This window comes from Callorhinus ursinus, unplaced genomic scaffold (assembly GCF_003265705.2).
Source record: "Callorhinus ursinus isolate GAN/ISIS: 27379988/994484 unplaced genomic scaffold, GSC_fseal_2.0 scaffold9, whole genome shotgun sequence".
NCBI classification, from domain to species: domain Eukaryota; kingdom Metazoa; phylum Chordata; class Mammalia; order Carnivora; family Otariidae; genus Callorhinus; species Callorhinus ursinus.
The window spans coordinates 5,045,416-5,073,128 of NW_027397071.1; the positions used below are offsets into that span (position 1 = coordinate 5,045,416).

Below are 27,713 nucleotides of genomic sequence, written 5' to 3' on the forward strand. Positions count from 1 at the left end.
TTCACATGAAATTTATTCTTACTAAATAGCCTTCCCTATCCTTACAAGGATTAAAATATTTGTGGAAAGATTTCAGTTTTTAAGAACTTCATTTTTTCTACAAAAGGCATATTGACAAAAATGTCAAAATATTGTCTACCATAATAAGCAGTAAATTGTGCTAAATTTCCCAATGTATGTTAAAACATTTTAATGATTTGTCATTTTAAGTTTTTTCAATATCTTGCCATCACAGATTTTTAAAATGTGGACTTAAAAAGATTTCTTTTTTAAAAACATTAAGAAAAGGTAAGAGTTGAACAAAGTTTTGTTCCTCTTTAATAATTCATAAAATGCTATAACAGGAATAAATTTAAAATGTTCTTTCTCCATCAATCTGGCCTAATTAATGAGGTTCACAAACTACCTTTATTCTGATTACAATTGTTTCCACCAGATAGCCTTTCTCATGTCTATAATCTATATTTTCATTCCATTTTTCTACTAAAGGAAAAAAGTAGAGTTTCTTCAGATAAGAACTCTATTTAGCATTATTCCCTTTTGAAGGAACCATGCAGTAACAATAGTCATTGCTTCTTTTGAGTCAAATCTTGAAAAGAATCCTAGATGTCCCTCTAGTGGTTCATCCTATATTCCACAAAATTTGATGAGCACTGATGATGTCCATTTTATGGTGATATATTGGTAACCTAGCAATCCTGTTTGTTTTTCAAATCAGTCATCCTATGATGATAGAGTCAACAGTCTAGAATTAGAAAGTTTTAAGGCAAACCACAACAACATTCTAAATTTCAACAATGTGAATACAAATTCCATTTCTCTGAGAGTAAACTAGCCAATTTGGGGTCCTTGGCTTTCCAAGTGCTAAGTATTTCTGAGTAGTTGTGATTCAGTGTTCTCAGTTCAGTGAGCCTCCCTATGAGACGAGCAAAATGCTGTGGGTCTTCTGGATGATAAATTTTTGAATATTTGTACAAAATTTGTAAAATCGGTTCTTGTATATTTTCCACATGTTGCTTATTTTTAAGGTATGGACGATCTGAAAAACATCATCATATATATCTTAATGAATACTGGAAAGTAGTAGAAGATAATGAATTAATTTAAAACAATACAGTTTGTAGATAATAAAAATAGCAAATATTTTCCGAACCCTTAATATATGCAAGATATTATGCTAAGTAAATTACTTCATGCAATATCTTATTTAATCTTCATAGTACTCTATGAGGTAGAGAAGTAAAGTCAAATAGGAAGAGAAGGGTGAGTAAGTGGTTGTAAGAATATAAGAGCAAGTTTCAAGCTTACTTAAAACTTAAAAAGATTAATTTCCTCAAGATCAACAGTAAGGAAAAGGCAAGTTTCTTAAGTACCTAGTTATAAAATATAAGAACCAACCAAGAATTTCTTAATGGTTAGGCAGCAATGATTTATCCAGGCATTGTGGTGGAGATACAGCAGCGAACATAAAAGACCCAGTTTCCTGCCCTCTTTAAGCTTATATCCTGAGTTTGGGAGGAGTGGTGAGAAAAGAGATATATACACATTTTAAATAAAAATATAATATGACAATGATAAGTATTATAGAGAAAAACAGAGAAAGGAATAAGAATTTAGGGTGGAAGGGCAGAAGCTATTTTTTAAAAGGATAATCAGAGGTAAGATGACATTTAACAGAGATCTAAGATGAAGGAGGGAGGCATGTAACTACCTGGAGAAAGAGCTTTCCAAGCATATTTGTCAAATACAACACCACCTGTGGAAGGAGCCAGCTTGACATTTTCAAGTAACATATGTATCAAAAGTAATGTGGCTGTGGTGGTGTGAGCAAAAGGGATAGTAGTAGGCAATAATAGAGAGAATTTGGCTTTAATCTGTGTAGAATAGGAAACCATGAAGGGGTTATGAGCAGAGAAATGAAATGATCTAGCTTACATTTCAAAAGAATAACTCTGGCTAATATGTAGAGAATAGACTCTAGGGAGGCAAGGGCAGAAACAGGAAAGCAAAAAAGGATACCAGTTTGAATTAGGGTGGCAGGGACAGAGACAGTAAGAAGTGGTTGTGGAAAGAGCCAAGATATCCATCGACAGATGAATGGATAAAGAAGATGTGGTATATATACACAATGGAATATTATGCAGCCATCAAAAGGAATGAGATCTTGCCATTTGCAACGACGTGGATGGAACTGGAGGGTGTTATGCTGAGTGAAATAAGTCAATCAGAGAAAGACATGTATCATATGACCTCACTGATATGAGGAATTCTTAATCTCAGGAAACAAACTGAGGGTTGCTGGAGTGGTGGGGGGTGGGGGGGATGGGGTGGCTGGGCGATAGACATTGGGGAGGGTATGTGCTATGGTGAGCGCTGTGAATTGTGCAAGACTGTTGAATCACAGATCTGTACTTCTGAAACAAATAATGCAATATATGTTAAGAAAAAGAAAAAAGAAGAAGATAGCAGGAGGAGAAGAATGAAGGGGGGGAAATCAGAGGGGGAGACAAACCATGAGAGACGATGGACTCTGAAAAACAAACTGAGCGTTCTAGAGGGGAGGGCTTGGGGGGATGGGTTAGCCTGGTGATGGGTATTAAAGAGGGCACGTTCTGCGTAAAAAAAAGAAGTGGTTGAGTTCTGGATATATTTTGAGGCTAGAGCCAACAGGAAGTGTTGCCTATTTGATAGGGTATAAGAGAAAAAAAGTAGTGAAGGATGACTTCACAAATTTTGGCTTGTGTAACTTGAAGGATGGAGATGCCGTTTAGTAAACATGGAGGAAGAATACAGGAGGATCAAGGGAGAGATCAGGAGTTCACCTTGGGACAGGTTACATTTGACATACCTACTACAAGTTGAAATCTTGAGTAGGCTATTTAGTGGAGCTTAGGGGAGCAGTCCAAGTTGGTATATAACTTTGGGATTTGTCAACATGTAGATGGTGTTTAAAGCCATGAGAGAGGATGAGATTTCAAAGGAAGTAAGTGCAGAAGAAAAGAGAACCGAGCCCTAGGTCACTCTTAACATTTATCAGTGTGGGAGATGAGGAGGAATTAACAAAGGAGACGGAAATCTCAGCCACTGAGGAGGAAAATCAAGAAAGTGTGATGTCCTGGAAATCAAGTGGGGGGAAAGAGTGTTTACAAGGAGGGAGTGATCAACAGAAGCCAAGTGATGAAAGTTTTCCAAGAGAGAAGGAGTGATCTGCTCTGCTGGATGAAGCTGATGGGTCAAGTACAATGAGGACTAAGAACTGAAAACTGGAACCAGCAATGCCAGATTACTGAAGATCTTTGACAAATTATGGTAGAATGGAAAGAAGGGGACAAACTCTGACTGCAGGAGTAAATGAGATGAGATAAATGAAGGAAGGAGTACAGACAAAAAAATTTTTTTTCTGTAGAGTAGAACAGAGAAATGGGAAAATAGCTGAAAGGGATTAGAGGTCAAGAAGGCTTTTTTTTAAGATGCAAGAAATTACAGCATGTTCATAAGCTGAAGAGAATTCTCTCAAAGAGAAAATTTTGACAAAATAAAATTGTTAACATTTGGCATCAGTGAATAATATAATAACCACAGACATCATGATTTGATTGCCAATCTTAATCCAAATATTTTCTCCTGAATGGTTTTTACCTGAAAAAAACACAGTTGTTGCTGCAAGCAGAGCATATTCAGTATTAGTAATATTAAGTTCACTCATTCTTCTGTAGAAGTAAAACAATGTGGTAATAAATTCTTCAGCAATACCTAAAAAGATTAATATCAAATGTATTTTCATCAGACAATAGCGCATAATCAAACATATGGCCATTATCATCTTTTCTCAACGCAGAATAATAAAATGAAGCATTATATCTGACCAATTTTTCCATCCAATATAATATTTTGTATTGTATGTAATATTACCAGTCAGTGTAGTAGGAGGACAGTCTTCATTGCAAAATGTTTCCATAGAATAAATAACACTTCTATTAGCACTCTGATTGTGACAATTCAGTGAATGATCTGAATGATCTGATACTCTCATAGTACCTAGCAACAGGGAAAAATATAAAGTCTGATTTTTAAAACATCTTTATACAGATAGTAAATCCAATCTCTCTAATCTGTTAGACAGAAAATATTCCCAACAAATGGTAGCTTTATAATTTTTATTACTGGAACATGAACTGAAATTAATAGTTCAGATTTTATATAAATATTGTGTAGAAAACCCTTCAAAAATGTTTTAAACCATGATGCCATATAATTTCTTAAAAAGGGTTTGTTTGTTTTTTTTAAAGAAAAGCAAAAGCTAGACCAATGATTTGGAAAAGCTATTATGAAGTACTTATTCCTATACTAACTAGTAAAGTGAAAATATAATAAAAAATAATGTTATATAATTTGTTGCTGTATTTAATAGTAACTGTTAACATTAAGACTGAGTTGGTTGGCCTTTTTTACTTTCAGAAGCTGATGAAAGACATTCTTTCTGACTGTAAAGTTGGGCCCCATGAAGGAACATCACTTCAGTTTTTGATCCCTTGCATAATGCAGTCTGGTCCTCAGTTGTCAAATTTTCAAATCCTTGAAGAAAAGATCACATAATTGTTTGAAATCAGTAATGAAAAGATAATTTTCAGGTATAAGATTTAATTATTCATTTAGTTATAATATGAATCCTAAGTGTTTCCTTAGGATAATCACAATCTGTAATTTCAAATATGAACAAAATTCTTGATTCCGCATGGTAATATTTTGGAGCACTTTCATCAGAACTGGATAATAATACTTCCATATGACAAGAAGAAATTAAACAAAGTTTAGCCTCAAAGAATTTATTTTTACAATGAGTTATCTGTGCATTTAAATAGGTAAGTTTTGGCCAACTGTAGCTTGATTTTTTCTTTATTTGTTTCATGTTTTATATAAAAAAATTTATTTCAAAACATTAAAAGAATCAACCATATTATGTGTCTTGCTCTAAGTCTATGGAGTCATTTGAATATTTTTAAATATTAATATTTTCAATCACTTGATTGGTTTTGTTTTGTTTTTAGAGAAGGAGAAAGAAAGAGTGCACAAGAGAGGTGGGGAGGGGCAGAGGGAGAGGGAGAGAGAGAATCTTAAGCAGTCTCCATACTCAGCACAGAGCACAATGTGGGGCTGGAACTCACGACCCTGAGATCATGACCTGAGCTGAAATCAAGAGTGGGGTTCTTAACCAACTGGGACACCCAGGCACTCCCCCACACCTGATTGTTTAAAGCAGACAAAATGAACATGTTTTTGCATTTTGAAGCAGCTTTTGGTGGAAAAATACAGGGTTTTGTTTTCCTAAAATGTTCCCTGCCTTTAAAACAGGGAACTTTTTAAAAATTAAGTAGTATGAAATTATTTTCCAAAGGTAAAGTGATTACCTGGGAGTCCCTTGGTAAAATCCATTAACCCCTGTAGGTGTAGGACCACTGTCTCTGAGAGTCGCAAGAAGCTCAGTTCAGGATTTGCATACTTCTGCAGCTAGCCAACAAAAAGAAATGAGAGTAATAGATTTTATTTCTTTCAACTAACTTTAAATTTTTAACTTTCATGTTTATGCTATTGTTTTCTAACATAATTAGTTATAAATTATTTCTTGCCGTTAATGAACACATACAAATTTCTTTGTTTCCTCTAAAGGAATTGTATATTTTTTATGAGCAGCCACAATGTTATTAATGAGCTGATGTTCCTCTTGAGTTAGTTCCATGCTCTCCTGAATCTATAAGAAAACATAGGGGGAAAACTATCATGAATTTGTATTAAGCAAGACATGTCATCATTAAAGAAAAAAGAAATTTTATAAAAATCTTGCCACTTTTCCAGATCTAGTGGTGGATGATACAAGCTTGTCTACTCCTCCCTCTTCCATTTTGATGTTAGAGCAAAAACTATTCTTCTGTTTAAAGTTCTTTCGAAGTCTCTTTGACTTGCATTGGATTTCTGTGAGCAAACCTGTGATATTACAAAATTCATATAAAATGCTTTAGGTATGGCAAATAACATTATAGGATTCAATGAAAATTGTCTTACACTGTACACATATATTATTATAGACTTGTCTTTTCACAAAGAACCTTCCTTTTTTGGCAAGTATGTACCAGCAATTAAATTTACTTCATTACTTTCTCCTTTTCCTTCCATAACTACCCTCTACTTAAAAGTACATAGTCATCCTAGACATAAATTAAAAACTGATTTTGCATCTCCAAACCATAAATTTAGACCTTTTATGTTAGAGAAATTTCCACATCATATCTTGGAAACAACATAGATTATCAATTGATATAGAAATTCAACTACCTTATCTACGAGCTTTTTTCTTTGATTTTTATATAAGGTCAAGAAAATATTTTGTGATTTTGTTAAATGAGCTAAGTCGATTTTTTCCTAATAAGACAAGACAGTGGTATTTTGTTATGGCAGCCTGAGCAGTCTCAGACAGGGATAAAGCAAAGGATTCAGGCTGGTTGGACGGGATAACCTTAAGATCTACTTCAACCCTGAATTTTTTTTTTAAGATTTTTAAGTAATCTCTATCCCCAACATGGGGCTCAAACTCACAACCCTGAGATCAAGAGTCACACGTTCCACTAACTGAGCCAGCCAGCCAGGTGCCCCCAACCCTGGAATTTTAAATAATAGGAATCCTTTCAGTCAAGAACTTTGAAGAGTTTGGATTTTATTAAAATAAACAGAATAATATAAACAGAATATTGCACTGGTGTTTATTGAACAGGAGTGTAACTTAATAAAAATTGAAGAATATTGTCATAGCAGTTGAAGGTAGACTGAACTAAAAAGAGATAATGAAGAAATAGCCATGAAATGAATATAATAGTAAGAGTGTAAGATAGTAAGAGTTTATACAAGGCTAGATTAGACATGAAAAGAAAACATTAATAGTACCTTATTAAGAAAATGAATTTTGAAATCACCATGACATTTTGAGCCCTGGGAAATGGGAGGAATTGGGGAAATAATGCCAAAATCTTAGTACTACTCATGACCTCATGTAATCTATAAGCTAAAAACACTGTGAACATAGAAGGAACTCAAAACAGCCCAAGTACTTCTGCCTGTTGAGTTGGGTTTTGACACCTACGAGTTGTTAGTAGGCTCTACATACCTAGTTATCATGTAGGCTTCTAAAGATACAAGGCCAAAGAAGGGGGACTACTAATTTAAAATTCTACTTTTTATAGATACATTATATAAATTTAGGTTAAGTCATATGAAAATACAAGGATTTCCAATGAAGAAGAACATATGACTATTGCCAAAATTAGAGCAATACAGTATAGAACAGGGTTTATGGAAAAATATCTAGGTTGGTTACCAGTCATCCTAATCTATCAGCTGCTAGAGAAATAGCTTCAATCTAGACAAATATGTTAATGTTCAAAATGATAACTTGAGGAATGCATTATGTTGTTAATAAGGTAAGAAAAACTAAAATCCCCCTCAAAAAAAGAACCCCCAAAGTCTACAATAACACTTACATTCTGCCAACATTCCTACTGCCTTACACTTTTTCAGTCTGCACTCTTGACATTTCCTACGCATGTACATGTCCATTTCACAGTGGCCACCATTCTTGCAACGATATACTGCATTTTTGGTGATGCTACGTCGAAAAAAACCTAATGACAAAAAAAGTACTTTTAAAATTTTACTATTAGGTATTTTTAGTTTTTTATTAATATATACCTTTCTAGTAGAGTTAAATAATTGAAATAACTAAATTATTTCAATAAAATGGTTTTTTCCATCAATAAGATTTAGTTTAATATATATTTATATTCCCTTATGATTGATATCTTCTAATCCAAGGTTGTTCCTTTCAATAATCACATGTGGAAATTAAACAAAATAGTTCCATCACATTATGATAACTTTCTATTTTAGTGTGGTTATAATGTATCATCTAAAAGCATTTTTTACAACTATGTTGTACAGAATATCAAGATTCCATGAAGCATCTCTCAAGGTGCCCTTGAAAGAATATATGCTCTTGTAAGACTGTAAGGAAAACCTCTTCTCTCCTCATATTTCCACCTCAACCCATAAATAGGAAGAGATATTCTTCGAAACTTACTCCTCTGTCTCACCTTCCCAAAGGTGAGAAAATATTTTTAGGTTTTTTTGGTCTGAAAAATTGAATAGGCCATGGTGTATGTGTGTGTGCATGTTTGTGTGTGTGTGTGTGTTTTGGGGGAGGTGTCTATATTTTCCCTTTCACTTCTTAAATCCATGCATAGCAATCCCCCTTCCTACTTCTTCTTTCATTCCCCATTCCTATTCAATAACCCCTGCTATCTTCCTCTTAATCCATTCCAAGCAGTAAAGTTGATAAGCTTTGTCAATGCCCCTCTTAGAGACCTGTGATACCCTTTTTTTCTGTAAACACACTTGAGAGTGAGAGTTTTGTGATTTAGATTCATCGAAGGAAATAGAAAGCTCAGCTTAAGTTTTCCAGAACTATGCCTCATCTTCCATCTAGTTTTTTTTTTTAAGATTATTTATTTATTTATTTGAGAGAGAGAGAGAGAGAGAACAAGCATAAGTGAGGGTCAGAGGGAGAGGGAAAAGCAGGCTCCCTGATGCTGGGCTCCATCCCAGGACCCTGGGATCATGACCTGAGCTGAAGGTAGATGCTAAACTGAGCCAACCAGGCGCCCCTTCTTCCATCTAGTTTTAACATCAAGGCCCTGCATTTTAAGAATAAGCAAATACCTGCCCAGCTATTCTATTCATAAAGATGGTACCTAATTTCCCACAGTCTTCATTTGGCTATTCTTTGTTAGGGGTGAGTTATGAGATTCTGACAGTAAATCTTCACCCTGAACTTCTAACAGACATGTTTACCAAGAGCTGCACTGGCCTAATCATTTCCAGGTTCTGTTCCAACGTTGCATTTGTAAATAAAAACAATGCAGAAGTGTTTCAAAATCTCAAAACTTCATCAAAGACTATTTCACTCTTTGAAAATTTCATTGTCAATGATGATCTTCACTTGCAAACCTCCCATTTTCAAAAAAGCATTCAAAGAAATTAAAATAAAGTCATAGAAGTGGTTTAATTCCAATTCCCTTCTAATGCATGAATTATATCAACCACATGAGAAGATTGAATAGTTGACATTCAGATATTTTTAAAAATCATTTTCTTCTTTTTAAAAGATTTTATTTATTTGAGAGAGAGAGTACAAGTGCTGAGCAGGGGGAGGGGGTAGAGGGAGGGGTAGAGGGAAAGGGGCAGAGGGGGAAGGATAGGGACAAACAGACTCTGAGCCAAGCGCGAAGCACCACTGGGGGAACGATCCCAACACCTGAGATCACAACCTGAGCCGAAACCAAGAGCCAAGCACACAACTGACTGAGCCACTCAGGGCCCCCTAAAAATCATTTTCTATTCCATATCAGATTCATCTAAGAACACAGAAACCTTCTGCTATATAAATACTGAATTTTATATTTAAAGGCAAAAGTTTTCATCAAAAATGAAAAACTACATCAAAACTATTGCATTCCATTTTCATGTCTTTTATGACACAGATGATCACCTTTAAATGTATCAACGGCTCTCCCTGGTTTTATTTTTCACACTTTGAAAAGTAAGAGTATTCTTTTTTTTTATGATCAGTTAGCCAACATATAGTACATCATTAGTTTTTGATGTAGTGTTCAACGATTCATTAGTTGTGTATTCTTACATGCCGAAACTTCCATGACTCTTCAGTGAACACTAGGACTTCAGTTTTGTTTTAACTTTATCCTTACCTTTACAACCTTCACAAGTAAGTGCATTATAATGATATCCTGATGCTTTATCACCACACACTACACAGAGTTCTTCCTGTTGCTTAATCCGAATGGAAGAGTGAGTGAGTCTGGACCTTTTTATTCCAGAGTATCCATCTTTAGCATCATGGTCAACCACATAATTGGGTTTATTTAATTCATAGGAACCAAATCCACATTCTCCACCACTGAACTGTGGGTCCAAGCTGTAAGTGTTGAAATGACTTTGTAAAGATTGGGACTGTAGAGCTGTTGGAAACTGGAAGGTAGAATACTGGCAATAAGCTGATTCTTGAAAATCAGTGTCATGAAGCTGATAGTTGATTTGCTCTGGCAGAATATCTAGTTGTTTTCAACATAAAAAAGAATAAACGGTAAAAAGTCAAAATTCCATACTTGTTCTCAAATATCAAAGAGTTTATGCTCAACAGTTAGTTCAACATATCCACTACATCCCAGGGACTTCCTGGCCAGCATGAGGAACAGGCAGTAAACTGAATTGCAGTACATCATAAGTGCTGCCATCTCAGTGGTATGCAGAGGTTGCTCAGGAGCTGGGAGAAAGGGCAGTCTGTTGCTAAGTCTGTGGCTTACATACCAATCCAATCTCCCATCTTAAATAGAAATGCATATTTCCCAGAGTTTGGAAGGAAAGGTTTTCCCATCTTTTGCGTTTCCCTTGTGTGGGTACAACTGTTTGCAGTACAATCACGTCAGTAAAGAGAAGAATTAATACATTATCCCACCCACCCCCCAAAAATCAAACTAAAATACAATTTTACCTGGTTATTTCAAGCAAAAAAAAAAGTTTTTGTTTTAACTCCCCATTAAATATACCTTAACACTCTCCTTTGCCATTTGTAGATCTGATTTAAATTATTAGTTTCTTTTGTGTTTTGTTAACTAACAATTCTAACTAGCAATTATCTGGGGATAAATTCACCTAGTCTACCAAGTTACTATAAGGATGAAACAAAATATGGTATGCAAATGCATATATAAAATATAAAATGATGCTTAATGAATATCATTATTATAAGTATCAGAAGCTCCCAAACACCAACTTACTTTCTTTTTTCTTTTGTAAGATTTATTTATTTATTTCAGAGAGAGAACACACATACACACACACACACACACACAAACACATACGCAAGCTGGGGGATGGGCAGAGGGAGAAGGAGAGAGAGAATCCTTGGGCAGACTCCAGCTTGATTCCAGGACCCTGAGATCATGGCCTGAGCCAAAATCAAGAGCCTGCCGCTTAACCAGACCGAGCCACCCGCGTGCCACCAACTTACTTTCTGCTTTCAGGAAAATTTCTAAATCTAAATCCAGAAGATTGGCTCCAAAAGGACCCAGGAATACTGAATTGCTCTATGTCGCTAACTAGTAATATTTGTTCTTTTCCTGATGCTGAATCAGGTATTTTTAACCTCAAAATTCTACCACCAAGATTGGTGAACAGTATAATTTTTATTAACTTACATAAATCCCTTGCAATCTTATACCATTCAGTCTAGTGCTAAGTGTTGAGAAAATACTAATGACAGCCTAATATAAAAAGAAAGATTATCAGTAAAAACAATGTAACTGTTTTTATTTTTAAAGATGACTTTATTGAATGAGTGTGAAAAGACTGCAGAATACTAGCTGATGTTCCATTGGCATGGAAATTAGAATTGAGGTCCTAACCCTAACCTTAACCCTAAACTTAACTCTAAAAGAAAACTGCATTTAAAATTAAATTTATATAATGGACATTAAGAGGGCACATGATGTAATGAGCACTGGGTATTATATAAGACTGATGAATCACTGACCTCTACCTCTGAAACCAATAATACATTGTATGTTAATTGAATTTAAATTTTAAAAAACTTAATAAAAAATAAAAATAATACATAAATACATAAGTAAAATTCCAAAAAATGCCACAAAAAAACCCCAAAATAATTAAAATTTAAAAATTAAATTTACCTTATAGCCTTAGTCTTTTTGGAGAAAATTCCTATTGTATCCTGAATTCTGTTCCTATTTCTTTCCCTTTGATAAAAGTCTTAAGATGAAAATTTCAAGTATATTGAATAGCTACTCTGAGCTACATTTACTAAATTGCAAGCAAACTAGCTTCAACTAACCCCTAAAAATAACTTCTAATTTGCGTGTTAATTCAAATTTTAAAAGTTAAATATAATTTTAGACTATCATGCTTTTCCCTCTTTACATTTGATTCTGGCTTACAACAGTTTAGTATTACTGATTTTTTTTTTGAAATTAATTATATTCTTTTGTATGAGAATTTTTAAGTTTCTTATTTTAATTCCTCTTGTAGGGAACAATTTAAAGTCTTTGGTTTACTTGTTAATTTCTTTAAAAAAAAAAACCTCTGTAATTAACCATAATGTCACACAAAAAGTGTTTTATCAACTGTTATACTGTAGCTTTTTGTTACATACCATAGCACTGTACTGGTTCAGCAAGACAGTAATAACCATCAGGTGTAGTGACATAAGTATTTGCCATTCTCTGCTCCAATTCTCATTTATTCATCAGTGAATGCTGAACTAGAACTGAAGGAAATAAAACTTTTGTAGACTATTTGAAAGTATGATCATCAAGTCAGCATGATTTTATAAAAGTACAATACTATTTTGAAAAATAAAGAGTTTATTAGCAGAATTTATACATGAGATGTTTATATTTGTCCTTTAACTGGAAGAATATTGAGTTTTCATATCTCTACACACCAAATTATTAATTCTGCCAATTTCTTATTGCTCAGCTCTTTACAAATAACTCAATAAATCTTGGTAATAATCAAGGTGGCTTTTGAAAGTTTACCAAGCTTTGGTATTAGGCTTCATATACTGCTTTCACCACTTATTTATGGGTCATTCATTAAATCTCCTTAAACCTTAGTTTCCTCATTTGTAGGAGAAAAATAATAAAACCCTCCTAGCAAAATTGTTGGGAGAGTTTAATTAATATATGTAAAATCCAGCACAGTTCTTGTCTTAATAACTGATTCTCATAATTGCTATTCTAATAGTTTCAAGATCTCAGTGTTCTAAATTAAGATGAATTAGGAAGAAAAATTGGACTTTTTCATGAAAGAAACTAAGGAGTAGGAAAAAATGGCTTTCAATAGCACTTGTTTTTATCTTCTAAATCCACTCTATTTTCATAGCCCTGTGATATGCTAAACATTAAAATATTAATTTCGGTTCTGCTTGACTAATTACAATTTTTTTATTTATTGAAAAAAGTTAATGGACTACTGGAAAAAGAGTTTTATTTTTAATAGTAAAGCCTAAAACTAAAGTGAACAAGTCAGGAAACGACAGATGTTGGCGAGGATGCAGAGAAAGGGGAACCCTCTTACACTATTGGTGGGAATGCACCTGGTGCTGCCACTCTGGAAAATAGTATGAAGGTTTCTCAAAAAGTTAAAAATACCCTACAACCCAGCAATTGCACTACTAGGTATTTATCCAAAGATACAAACAGTGATTCAAAAGGGCACATGCACCCCAATATTTATAGCAGCAATGTCCACAATAGTCCAAATATGGAAAGAGCCCACATGTCCAACAACAGATGAATGGATAAAGAAGATGTGAGATATATATATATATGTATGTATGTATATGTGTGTATATGTATGTATACACACACACACAATGGAATAATACTCAGCCATCCAAAAGAACGAAATCCTACCATTTGCAACGATGTGGATGGAACTAGAGGGTATTATGCTAAGTAAAATAAGTCAGTCAGAGAAAGAAAAATACCATATGATTTCACTCATATGTGGAGTTTTAGAAACAAAACTGATGAACATAGGAGAAGAGAATGAAAAATAAAATAAGATGAAAACAGAGAGGCAAATTACAAGAGACTCTTAACTCTAGGAAACAAACTGAGGGTTACTGGAGGGGAGGTGGGTGGGAGGATGGGGTAATAACTGGGTGATGGGCATTAAGGAGGGCACTTCATATATTGAGCACTGGGTGTTAGATGAAACTGATGAATCACTAAGGTCTACCCTGAAACTAATAATATAGTATATGTTAACTAAATTGAATTAAAAAAACTGTTTTTAAATAGTAAAGCCTAAAAATCATAAGCTATTATAAGAAAAATTATTCACAATCTAAGATGATCCCTTAATGGGAAAAACTATTTATTTTTGTTATTTCCTAGAAAGGAACTCCAAAAATTTGAATAAACTTAAACAGGAAATCACAGTTCAAGAAATTGAAAATTATTGGAATAAAGGTCACTCTAGAGTCCATAGTCTTTTATAGCTTTATCATCTCTATTAAAGATAAAAATGGTTTTCACCTTTAAAAAGGACCAAAAAAAAAAAGAAAATGGGTTTTAAATCACGCCAAAAAATTTGTGACAAACTTTTAGCCTCTGAGATTATATTGAAAAATCTTTTCCTTTAATTTATTATTCATGAGCGAGCTTCATGGGTGAGGTTTCTATATCCATGAAGATGATTTCAATAGTAATATCTTTGAAATTTGTCCCCTTTACCATCTAACAGAATGTATGTTCTTCTAAAAGCACTTGAAACTCCCAGTCTTCTGACAGGATAGCAGTAATCCTATAGAATAAGCACTGGATAAAAGAGATGAAGCAAAAGCGGTGCCCCCAAATAAGTGAAATTTTAATATAAAGTTTCCCTTGAAAAGTTAGGACTAAAATCAATAAGATCTGTCAGTCTACACTTCCCTGTTTCTATATTGCAACAGGTCAATTGGCTCTCCATATAGAAACAATTCTGAATGCTATCCATTTAATATGTGTGATACTTTGTAGCAATGGTTCTGTTCAGTTCTTTCCAAACTTCTCTTTTGAGCCTCAGTTAGGTTTTAGAAAATTATAAATGAACCTGAAAACTTGAGGTTGTTACTCACCCTTCTTTTAAAATTACCGCACTTACCATCAGGCTTCACATAATATTGAACATCTGAAGAAGACTGAAAATTAAAATTGGTACTACTTAGATACAGACTTTGCTGAGTGAAAGTTTGAGAAATAATCTAGAACGAACCAGAGGTAGCTCATTAAAACAAAACCGGTGATATCCTGACAAAGACACACATAAGTATCTTATAGTGATGCTACTATCAGGCTTCAAATCGTAAATAACAATGTTCTGAAACCAAGTCCTTCCAATACTGGTAGATAAACACCCAAAAATATTATCTAAAGTAGATCTGTTTGGGGTTTTTTTTGTTTATTTATTTATTTAAGTAATCTCTATACCCAAAGTGGGATTTGAACCCACAACCCTGAGATCTAGAGTGGCATGTTCTTCCAACTAAGCCAACTAGGCACCCCAAAGCTGACCTGTTTTTATGGACTAGTTATATTCCAGGGCATTCATGGGACATATACATAAAAAGGCTTTGATTAAAAATATGCCTTTTAAAATATGAAATATTTATGTTTTATATGCTTATAGTAATATTGTATTATTTTCTACATAAATTTTTTCCCTAATTAAATGTTCTTCAGCCTTTTAGATGTTTAATAGAAGTATTATAATATGTACGCATAACAAAACTTCAGAAATAAAGTATTCATACAATTAGTTTAAGAACACTTAAGTAGATTATTAATAGCATAGAGGGAGGTATGTAATCAAAAACTTCCTATCTTATTAAAGAGAAAAGTTACAGTAGGCCTGGAGTGATTCTGTTTTGTTATCTTTCTTGGTAAATATTTATTTAAAAACAAAAATAACTCAGTTAAGAGAGGAGCTTTTATCTAGAGGATCAATTCGGCATGGGCAAAGTCTATATTTTTTTCATTAACAAATATAACTTTATAAAATAAAGCTGTGTTTTTCATAAATTATAATAGCTATTTTACTGAAAAGATGCTTAATTGCAGAAATGAATTTGCATCTCCTCTGCCTTAACTAGAAATCGTGCTTAGTAAAGCTTCACATAGCCAGAACTTTAACAGGAAAAACATATTGACTCCTCAGAACTATATCCACATGTTAAAGAATTTTAGTTTTTACATTTTTACTCTTGCAATATATGTCACATGAATCATGAATAATGCATTGCATAAAATTAATATAACTGAAGTGGATGGCATCACAAGAAAAACTGAAAATTCCAGTTTTCATAGTAGCCTCTACTAAAAAAATGAATGATAGTGCTCTGTGATACATAATTATAAAAAAGTTCTTCATAATAGAGCTTCTTTGAGCCAAAATTCTCTGAGCTTATTGGAACCAAGGAAAATGAAAATGAAAAGGATATATTTGAATAACAGCACAAATTAAGGCTTCTTGATTTCTTTATAAGAATCTGTCCTTTAACCTTAGAATATTGGGAGGATTTTATACTCTGAAGTCTTCACATAGAGTTTTATTATACAGCTTTATTGAGATGTAATTTACATAACATAAAATTCACTCTTTTAAAATGTACAGTTCTCGGTTTTTAGAATATTCTGAGAGAGTGCAATTATCACCACCATCTAATTCCAGAGCATTCTTACTACTGCAAAATGAAATCCCCTACCCATAAACAGTCACTCCCCATTCTGTCCTCCCCCAAACCCTAGCAACCGCCAATCCACTTTCTGTTTCTATGTATTTGCCTATTCTAGACATTTCATATAAATGGAATCATACAATTCCGTATATAGTTTTAGATGAAAAAAATATTTAATATTATGTCAAGTAATTTTCACAGCTTAAAAAAGAGAAATCAGACTATATATATAGAAAATTCATGACTATGAAATTAATAAATAATTCAGAAATATAGAAATATATTTTGTGTCCATTCCCATAATCTGGAAAAATTTTTATAAATTTTTATAATCATAGCATTTTGAATAGAAGTATAATTCCCTGAATACACCTTTATCAGAATATATGTCAAGTTGCCTTGAATTCACATAAAACCTATTGTTTCGAAAAATACAATGTATTTTAAGAATAAGTTCTTGATTAAAAACAAGTTTCATTTTAAAACGTAAGAGTAAATATCATGGTGAATCGAGGTACATTATTACATCAAAGGTCACGTGGAGTTCAACTACAGCCCAAAATTGCCTGTCATTCTTTAGGAGAAAACCAATCACTGTATAATCTACTTAAATTTCTCATTTTCAAGGAACAAATGCTTTTTATAGTTTGACTATCATAGTAACAACAACTGGCTTATTCACTTTGACGGTGGAAACTAAATAGAGTTCCAAAAATACCCTTAACAGCTTACAGTTTAATAATACTTTCAATTGCCCACAAAATTAACATTCATATTTAATTGAGACAGCATAAAATTGTAAAATTTTGGTTATTGAGAGAAGACAAAATACTCACAGTTAAACAATATGACTAGAGATTGTCCTTTTCCTCACAGAACGAGGCTAGATGGATTTAACAACGACTTCAACTTTCCAGCTGGAGCAAACTGGACCTTTTCCCTATTTATCAAGGAGCAGAGAGGGGGGCACTCTGCATATACTTAGGCTCCAGACACTCTGCAGAGCAACACTTCAGCTCTATCTCATACACAAACTTCCCACACAATCCTCTCTTGGGTCAAAACAAGGGCAGCTATTATTTGACATAAATCAAATAATAACCAGATCATCAGGGATAGAGGTCTTTGGGACTTTCAGGTCACACTCTCCCAGAGTTCCTTATTGTTTACTTAATAAATATTTTGTTTTCTTGACTAAATTTGACATTCTCCCATTTTGGTTACAAAACACTGGGTCTCTAGAAACTACTAAGCAATATGCACAAGAAAGGAAAATCCCTCATTAATTCAAACTCCACTAATACAGGTGTTATAACAATTGAACCTGAAGTTGATCTCTGCATCACCTACCAAAAAAAAAAAAGTGTTAATCCAATTAGAGTGTGAATAATAATTCAGATGGGTACAACAGTATACATGTACAAGTCATCTAGTCCAACCCTCTCAATTTTTTGGCTTAGAAAAACTGCAACACAGATAGATACTACTCCTTGCACAGGTACTCATAGCTAGTAAGTAGCAGAGGTGAAACTCAATGCAAATGCAAACAGTTGAAAGGGATATATAGATAAGTCCACTATGATTTTTTTAACGTCATCTATGTAAACAAAGTTTGTTGGATACCAGGCTCATGGTCTCACCCCGGCAAGGCATTTCTACATAGGCAAAGTTACAAATGTGTTCCACCACTAAACTCCCATTCTCCTGGGCACACCTCCGCTAACTCACCTAATGTACAGGACTCTAGGCTCTGGTCTCTGTCCTCCCCAGTTCTACTGTCACATTCACGTGGCACAGGATACATTTTTCTACCTTTCTTGGCATCTGATCTCAGTCCACATTCAGTTTCTGACTTCACAACTACTATATTGACTCTGATTTCTTCCAGGGTCCTTATCTACTCCTGGGAAGAATTCATGATAAAATCTCCAAGTCCTATCACATGAGTTTTATTTCTCTTTTAAAGTAATAGTCCCTGTATTCTGTGAATTTTAATCAGTGAACCAAAGAATAATAGTCCCAGCATTATAATTCATTTATTTGATTCTAAAATATTCCAAAAACAGGCTCCAAATTAGGTCTTTTTTTTTATCTTTTTTTTTTTGAAGATTTTATTTATTTGACAGAGAGATAGACAGAAGAGCACAAGCAGAGGGAATGGCAGAGGGAGAGGGAGAAGCAGGCTCTGCACTGAGCAGGGAGCCCGATGCAGGGCTCGATCCCAGGACCCCGGGATCATGACCCGAGCCGAAGGCAGATGCTTAACCATCTGAGCCACCCAGGCGCCCTTCCAAATTAGGTCTTAAAAGAAGTGACACTCTACTAGAAACCTTACAATGAAATACAGCAAAACATACAGTACTTGACGTGTTTTAAAAGCAATGCTTAACTTCTAAATATTTACCAAGAACATTTGTTTCTTAAAAAAACATATTTTTAAAATAACTTCAGCCTTTTTGTTATTAGTACACAAGTACCAGGGATAATTTATAAATTATTTTATCATTTTTTATTTTTTTAATTGAGATGTAATTGACATACAACATTATATTAGTTTCAGGTTTACAACAAAATTATTCAATATTTGTATGTATTGTGAAATGACCAACATAGTAAGTCTGATTAACATCTATTACCATACATAGTTAACAACATTTTTTTCTTGTGATGAGGACTTTTAAGATCTACTCTCTTAACAATTAACAAATACATAGTATAGTATTATTAAGTACAGTCACTATCTTTTACATTACATCCCCATGACTTATTTATTTTATAGCTGGAAATTTGTGCCTTTTGATCCCCTTCACCCATTTTGCCCACCCTCCACCCTCCAACACCCAGCAACCACCAATCTGTTCTCTGTATCTATGAGCCTGATTGTTTTATTTTGCATTTTTAAGATTCCACATATAATTGAGATCATGCAATATTTGTCCTTGTCTGACTTACTTCACTTGGCATAATGCCCTCAAGTCCCTCCATGTTGTTATAAATGTAAATGGTATATATATGGTGTGTATATATATTATATTGGTATATATACATTATGTTCTATTTCCTTTATCCAATCATTCATCAATGGACACTTAGGTTGTTGCCATATGTTGGCTATTATAAATAATGCTGTAATTAACATGTGGGTGCAGATAACTTCTTGAGTTAGTGTTTTCATTTTCTTCAGATAAATACCCAGAAATGTAATTTCTGGATCATATAGTAGTTCTATTTTAAATTTTTTAAAGGATTGTGGTTTTTTAAAAAAAATTTATTTATTTGAGAGAGAGAGAGAGAGAGAGAGAGCACACACAAGTAAGGGGAGGGACAGAGGGAGAGGAATAGAGAGAGAATCCTCAGGCAGACTTCCTGCTAGACTGAGGAGCCCCAATCGGGGCTCCATCCCAGGACCCTGATATCATGACCTGAGGTGAAATCAAGAGTCAGCTACTTAATCAACTGAGCTACCCAGGCATCTATTTTTAACTTTTTAAACTTTAACTTTAAAAAGGATCTATTTTTAACTTTTTGAGGAACCTCCATACTGTTTTCCATGGTGGCTGCACCAATTTACATTCCCACCAACAGTACACAAGGATTCCCTTTTCTCCACATCCTAGCCAACACCTGTTATTTCTTGTCTTTTTGATTATAGCCATTCTAAGAGATGTGAGATGATATCTCATCATGGTTTTGACAAGTATTTCCCTGATTATTAGTGGTGTTGAGCACCTTTTCATGTACCTGTTGGCCACCTCTAGATCTTCTTTCAAAGAATGTCTACACAGATCCTCTGCCCACTTTTTTTTTTTTAAGATTTTATTTTCAAGTAATGTCTACTCCCAACATGGGGCTTGAACCCAAACTCTGAGACCAAGAGCCACACACTCCACCCACTGAGCCAGCCAGGTACCCCTCCTCTGCCCACTTTTTAATCAGATTGGTTGCGTTTTTTGCTACTGAGTTATAGAGTTCTTTATATATTTTAGATATTAGCCTCTTATCAGATATACAATTTCCAAATGTTTTCTCCCATTCAGTAGATTGCCTTTTCATTTTGTTGATTTTGATGATTTCCTTTGTTGTGCCGAAGCTTTTTAGTTTGATATAGTTCCACTTATCTATTTTTGTTATTGTTGCCTTTGCTTTTGGTGTCAGATCCAAAAAAATCATCACCGAGACCAATGCAATGAGTTTACGGTCTATGTTTTCTTCTAGGAGTTTTATTATTTAGATAATTACCAGTTTTAGCCTCTACTTATAATTATTAGATTCTGTATTCAAATGATGTATCTCAAATGCTCAATGATTCAAACTTTTCATTAATTCATATCACCATGACCACTTACACCCTCAATCCCACCCTTATTATATCTGAGATATTACAATTCATTGGCAACAAGCTTCCTTATTTAGTTTTGCAAATAATAATTCATTCAGGACTTTACTGTTAAAAATTTTACATGTACTTCCCTGGTTTATATTAATACCCTAGACTTACTGTGATGTTAACAGAGTACTTATTCCAAAGTACTTGAAAATATATGCAAATATATGTTAATATTTTAAATAGGGAATGCAGAACATATTTTTAAATTTTATACAGGTACTGTCACCTAAGCATTCTATTTATAATTACAGAGTTCACTGATACTCTTTAATAAGCATAAATGGGGAAATCTCCTGAAGTTTATTCTTTTTATACAGTCATTCAATAGGCAGCTAGCCCAGAATGATAGATACATGCCATTTAAAATAAATATTAACATTGTTACCTTATCAGTAACAAACAATCTAAAGAGTTATAAATCTAACCAACTAGTTTGCTATAAAGTTGCAAGTGTCATCAGGAAGGCTCTTGAGTAAATGACATCCAAACCAAGACCTAAAGGATGAGAAAAAGCCACAGGAAGAGCAGAGAGAGGAGTGTTTTAGTGGGAACAAAACACTGTTGTCTGTTGGCTTGTGTAACTGCGAAAGAAGTCCAGTGTGGTGAGTGGGGAGAGAAGACAAAATTAGCCTAAGATGATACTGGAGAGAAAATATAAACCAGATTTTTCCCATTTTTCTTTTTTTTTAAGTTTTTATTTAAATTCCAGTTAGTTAACATAAGAGCCTTAAAGAGAAGTCTAAATTTTTTTTCAGGTATAATAAATCATTTAAGGATTCTATGCAGAAAAGGCACATAATCTTAAGTATATGCTTTGTTTTGTTTTGGCTTAGTTTTTCTTTATTATTTTTATTTTTAAATAATCTCCACACCCAATGTGGGGCTCCTTGGAATTTTCTATGTAGACAATCGTGTCATCTGCAAATAGAAATAGTTTTATTTCTTCTTTTCTGTATGGCCTTTATTTCTTTTTTTTTTTAAGATTTTATTTATTTGTCAGAGAGGGAGAGAGAGAGAGAGCACAAGCAGGAGGAACAGCAGAGGCAGAGGGAGCAAGGAGCTCCCTCCTGCTGAGCAAGGAGCCTGATGCTGGACTCCATCCAGGACCCTGGCATCATGACCTGAGCCAAAGGCAGATGCTTACCAGACTGAGCCATCCAGGCGTCCCTGCCTTTTATTACTTTTCTTGATTTTTTACAAAGGGTAGAACTTCAAGTACTATGCTCAATAACAGTGGTTAGAACAGAATCCTTACCTTATTCTCAATCTTAGGGAGAAAGCATTTAGTTTTTCAGTATTAAGTGTGATGTTATTATAACATTTTTTAAGACTTTATTTATTTGAGAAAGAGAGAGAGAGCGTGAACCGGGTGAGGGGCAGAGGGAGAAGCAGACTCCCTGCTGAGCAGGGAGCCCGATGCAAGGCTCCATCCCTGGTCTCTGGCATCATGACCTGAACTGAAGGCAAACGCTCAACCAACTGAGCCACCAAGGCACCCCAACTGTAACATTGTTTTTTAAAGATTTATTTATTTTAGAGAAAGAGAGCGAGCAGTGGGGAGGGACAGAAGGAGAGGGAGAGAGAGTCTCAAGCAGATTCGTTCAGCACAGAGCCCCACAGAGGGTTCTATCTCACAACTCCAAGATCATGACCTGAGCCAAAACCAAGAGTCTGATGCTTAACTAACTGTGCCACCCAGGTGCAATATTTTTTATACTCTCAAGTTGAGGTAATTCCCCTATATTCCTCATTCACAGAGTGAATATTGTTTTTAAATAATTTTGGATGCTACATGAGGAATACATTGGAGGAAACTAAAAGAAGTAGTGAGGTAACCAGTTAGGTGACTATCACAGTACTGCAGGTGAAAGATGATGGTAGCTTAGACTTAGATGATGGTAGTGATCTGACCCAGTAGATAGGTGAGTAGATTCAAGATATAGTTTGCTGTAGACCCTGTAGGATTTGTGGATGGACTAAATGGTCAGAGTTAGAAATTGCATTTGGATGCAATTAATAGTCTACTACAATGAGTATAAGGGCTAAGTGGAGAGTTTTTCTCCCCCATATAATAATAACTCTGAATGTAACAAGTCTAACAGTTTAACAGTAGTTCTATTGATGTCATCAATGTCTCAAGATACTTCTATTCCTTGCTTTCTCATCACTAGCATGTGCTTTGAACCATATGGTCACAAGATGGATGCTGTACCTCCAGGTACCACAAATGAGTTCCAGTAAGGAAGACAGAGGGAGACTTGCAAAGGTTTTCTTTTAGTAAAACTTTATTTAAAATAAAGTTATGCACTTTCTAAAAGATGTATCCATATTTCCTTGATCAAAACTATGTCACTGGCCACTCAGCTGCAAGGGAGGCTAGGAAATAAGTATTTCATTTTCCAATCTTTAAAACAGAGAAAAGCAGGGAGAAGTTTATTGCAGTGGACGTTAGGTGAGCCAACCCATAGTAACTGCTATATTAAGGATGATGGAGAGTAAAGAATCATGGTTGGCTTCCAGGTTTCTGATTGACGGATTGTATTACAGTTTACTAAGATACATAAGGGGGAAGAGGAATACATTTTTAATGGAAAAGCAATAGCTCAACTTTGGATATATTGAAACAAAAATGTTTGTGAAGCATCTAGAATATCAAGCAGAGAATTAGACAATATGAAGTTGGAATTTAGAGAAGCCGATGATAGAGGTAATAATCTAGAAGCTTTCAGGATATTGATGGTATTTAACGCTGTTAAAATATATAAGATCACCAAGGAATAGGACACAGCCTTGAGAAACTCCAATATTTAATATTGGTTTAAGAAGAGTGAACTTGCAAAATAGAGTGAGTAGCTAAAAAGGAAAAAGAAAAACTAAGAAAGAGGCAGGCTGGGTGATAGACATTGGGGAGGGTATGTGCTATGGTGAGCGCTGTGAATTGTGCAAGATTGTTGAATCACAGATCTGTACCCCTGAAACAAATAATACCTTATATATCAAAAAAAAAAAAAAGAAGAAGAAGATAGTAGGAAGGGGAAAGTGAAGGAGGGGAAATCAGAGGGGGAGATGAACCATGAGAGACTATGGACTCTGAAAAACAAACTGAGGGTTCTAGAGGGGAGGGGGGTGGGGGGATGGGTTAGCCTGGTGATGGGTATTAAAGAGGGCACGTTCTGCATGGAGCACTGGGTGTTATATGCAAACAATGAATCATGGATCACTACATCGAAACTAATGATGTGATGTATGGTAATTAACATAACATAATATAAAAAATAAAAATAAAAATAAGAAAAGAGACGTATGTTTCATGGAGAAGGTGCTCAACAGTGTGGAATGCTACTGAGAATCTAAAAGAGATCAGGAAAGCAAAGAGTCTATTGAATTTAGCAGCATGAAAGTTGGTGGTGACTATATTAATAAGAACTGATTTCAGAATCAAGAAACAACAACAAAAAATCAAGTTGAACCCAAATAAGAATCTTGCTTTTTTCCCCCCACACACAACAAAAAGTCTGGAGATGAGCCGCTACAGGCACTAGTTGGCAGCTGCATGTTGGAGCTGCTGTGATTCCCTTGGACTTTCCCTGATGGCTGCATGATAGGTGTCGTTACTCTGGACTCGTGTACAAGGCAGAGGGGGAAAAAACAAGGGTGTGGAGCCCATCAAATATGTCCCTTTATTATGACTACAAAAGCCTGGGGCACCTGGGTAGCTCAGTCCATTGAGCGTCTGCCTTTGGCTCAGGTCATGGTCCCAGGGTCCTGGGATCGAGCCCCGCACTGGGCTTCCTGCTCAGCAGGGAGCCTGCTTCTCCCTCTCTCCACCCCCGCTCATGCTCTCTCTCACTATCTCTCTCTCAAATAAATAAAATCTTAAAAAAGAGAGAGAGAACAGAAAAGCTTTCCAGGGCACCTGGATGGCTTTGTCAGTTAAGCATCTGACTCTTGATCTCAGCTCAGGTCTTGATCTCAGGGCCGTTGAGTTCAAGCCCTGTTTTGGGCTCCATGCCCAGGTTAAAAAAAAAAAAAAAAGTGAAAGAAAAACTTTCAGAGGAAACTCCTATCCTCAGAATTCTTTTGGATCTCATTAGTCAGAATTATGTCATACAGCCACCCTGAACCCCAAGGGAAGCTCTGGGAAGGTGAGAGTTTGATTTTTCTAGCCTCTACAGAGAAAGTGGACAAGGGAAAAGGGGGTTGGGAATGAAAGCCTTAGTCAATCAAAAGTGCCTGCCATGGTGACCTTGAAAACAACAGTTTTAGTAGTTGTGGTGAGAATAAAACCAGATTATATAGAAGATTGAAGAGTGAATTGGAGCCATGCCTCCAGCATGTCTCCCTGTGTGTCACCTGCTTTGCACCTCCAACCTCACCTCTGCTCAAAATGGACCCTTAACTGCTCCCGCACCTGCACTGGCTCCTGCAAATGCAGAGTGCAAATGCACCTCCTGGGGCGCCTGGGTGGCTCAGTTGGTTGAGCGACTGCCTTCGGCTCGGGTCATGATCCTGGAGTCCCGGGATCGAGTCCCGCATCGGGCTCCCTGCTCGGCGGGGAGTCTGCTTCTCCCTCGGACCCTCCCCCCTCTCATGCTCTCTCTCAAATAAATAAATAAAATCTTTAAAAAAAAAAAATGCACCTCCTGAAGAAGAACTGCTACTCCTGCTGCCCAGTGCGTGGTGCCACGGGGGGGCAGGGCTGCATCTACAAGGAGGCATTGGACAAGTACTGCTGCTGTACCTGTTCCAGATGTAAATAGAGCAACATGTACAAACCCGCAGTTTTATTTTGTTGTGGTTGTTTAGTTTTTATCTCATAATCATAAACTGAACTCTGCAATCCAGCTGGACTTGGAGGGAGTAAGGAAAATAGGGAACCCACAGAACTGCAGCGAGAGCACAAAGATTATGGGATATTTCGAGCAGGTGGGGTTGAAGGGGTACTCTCCTGAGCTACAGAAGGAATGGTCTGTGTAGTTATGATAAAGCACAAGTCAAATGTATTAGAGTTGTCCACAGTTAGCAATGGTGATCTTCTGGCTAGTCTTGCCATTCTTGGACCCAAAGCGTTCCATGGCTTCCACATACCCTCTTTCACCTTGCCAAAGACCACACGTTTGCCATCCAAGCACTCAGGCTTGGTAGTGCAGATGAGAAACTGGGAACCATTTGTGTTGGGTCCAGCATTTGCCATGGACAAGATGCCAGAACCCATGTGCGTTAGGATGAAATTCTCATCATGGAATTTCTCCCCATAGACGGACTTGCTGCCAGGGCCATTTTGGCTGTGAAGTCAGCTCCCTGACGCATAAATCCTGCATTTATCTTGTGAAAGCAGGAAACTTTATAATAAATCCTTTCTCCCCAGTGCTCAGAGCACAAAAGTTCTCTGCTGTCTTTGGAACTTTGCCTGCAAACAGCTCAAAGGAGACCCAGCCCAAGCACTCATAGTCTTCCTAGATGCCGAAGAACACAGTGGGGTTGACCATGGTTGGGTTTCAGCGGCGGCTGGGGGACAACTGGAGGGCCACAGCGTCTGCTCAAACTTGAAGTTTTAAAACTTTTTTTTCATATTACCCTGACCTTTGATACATTCCTGTTTCTATAAAATATATTAATTACAATAAAAGTTGTTGACTTAAAAAAAAGTGAATTGGAGGAGAGGTAGCAAAACACAACAGATAGAAACATTCTCTGTTCATTTGGCTAGAAGTTTAGCTGCATGGAGGAGCAGAGAAGTGGGATGGTATCTAGATTGGGATTTAAGGTCCAGATTTAAGGTTGCTTTTAACATGAAGCAGACTATGTTTGTAAGATGACAGGAATGATGGTAGTGAAGAGAGGAGAGACTAATGACGCAGGGAGTCAAGGGAATGAAGAAGACGACTCCAAACAGCTCACGCCCATGGGTCCCAACCTACTTGTGATCTTTTCTCCCTGACCTTCTATCTGCCTATGGTCTTTGGACTTACTCAGCCACCCTCCACAACTGTGCCAGCTAATTCCTTGCAATAAATCCCTTAGAATCCCTGGTTCTGCTTCTCTGGTTAAATCCTGACATTGAATTTGATCCTTAAAAAGTCATTGAAAAGGCAATAAAATTATGCACTGGTTTCTCTGAAAGCAGAGAGGAGTCACACACTTCCAAAGTGAGAGTTCACTTAAACTGAATTTTAAGGAATTATTAAATTTGGGGCACCTGAGTGGCTCAGTCTTTAAGCATCTGCTTTCAGCTCAGGTCATGATCCCAAGGTCCTGGGATCAAGCCCCATGTTGTGCTCCCTGCTCAGTGGGGAGCCTGCTTCTCCCTCTCCCTCTGCTGTTCCCCCTGCTGTGCTCTCTCTCTCTCTCTCTCTCCTTCAAATAAATAAATAAAAATCTTTTAAAAAGAATTATTAAAAATTAATAAGGTAAGACAGGAGTGGGAGCAATGGTAAGCTACTGAGCCAGCTCACTGGAAAAAACAAATTTGATTTGTAGTGTTTGATTATTCCCCTGGTGTGTATATACTCCCACCATGGCCAATATCAAGCTACCAACATGATGATACAGAGTACAGAGTTGGGAAAAAATGCACAGTTGCTTTTGTGAATCCACACCACTAAGTGGAAGGTGGAGGGAGAACAGAATGTACAATGAAAAAGTAAACACCAAACTTCTTTCTTCTACAATACACTATATGGAGAAAAGATCCAATGGACACCCTTTCCCACACAGTTGTCATTGCAGTAGAAGAACAAAGTTCAGAAACATGATTGCAGGGTTTGGCAGCTTACCAATAATGACCACCATAATAATAAATTCAACTAAGAAACCTCTAGACATTGTCCTCAAGAAGCAGGTAATGTTATTTGCCTAAGATCAATGAAAGGTAAATGCAGAGAGATGTGATTCAAACCCTAGGCAGTGTACAGAGAATGCTCTTTCCACTATCACATGCTTCCTCACTACCATATCCTGTTGTAA

The 27,713-nt window shown here is 35.7% G+C and overlaps 1 protein-coding gene and 1 pseudogene across 1 annotated transcript; both read right to left on the reverse strand.

Moving 5' to 3' along the window:
• Nucleotides 1-141: 141 nt before the first annotated feature.
• On the reverse strand, nt 142-5,854 carry LOC112824598 (bile acid receptor-like). Its single transcript, XM_073896091.1, has 6 exons — nt 5,645-5,854; nt 5,409-5,508; nt 4,453-4,575; nt 3,913-4,038; nt 3,640-3,753; nt 142-1,039 (listed from the first exon to the last, which is right to left on the reverse strand). Exons 1-6 carry the CDS (start codon nt 5,735-5,737, stop codon nt 792-794), a joined length of 804 nt encoding a protein of 267 aa, XP_073752192.1. The 5' UTR covers nt 5,738-5,854; the 3' UTR covers nt 142-791.
• A 19,896-nt stretch (nt 5,855-25,750) lies between these two features.
• Nucleotides 25,751-26,236, reverse strand: LOC112824321 (peptidyl-prolyl cis-trans isomerase A pseudogene; annotated as a pseudogene).
• Nucleotides 26,237-27,713: the final 1,477 nt, after the last annotated feature.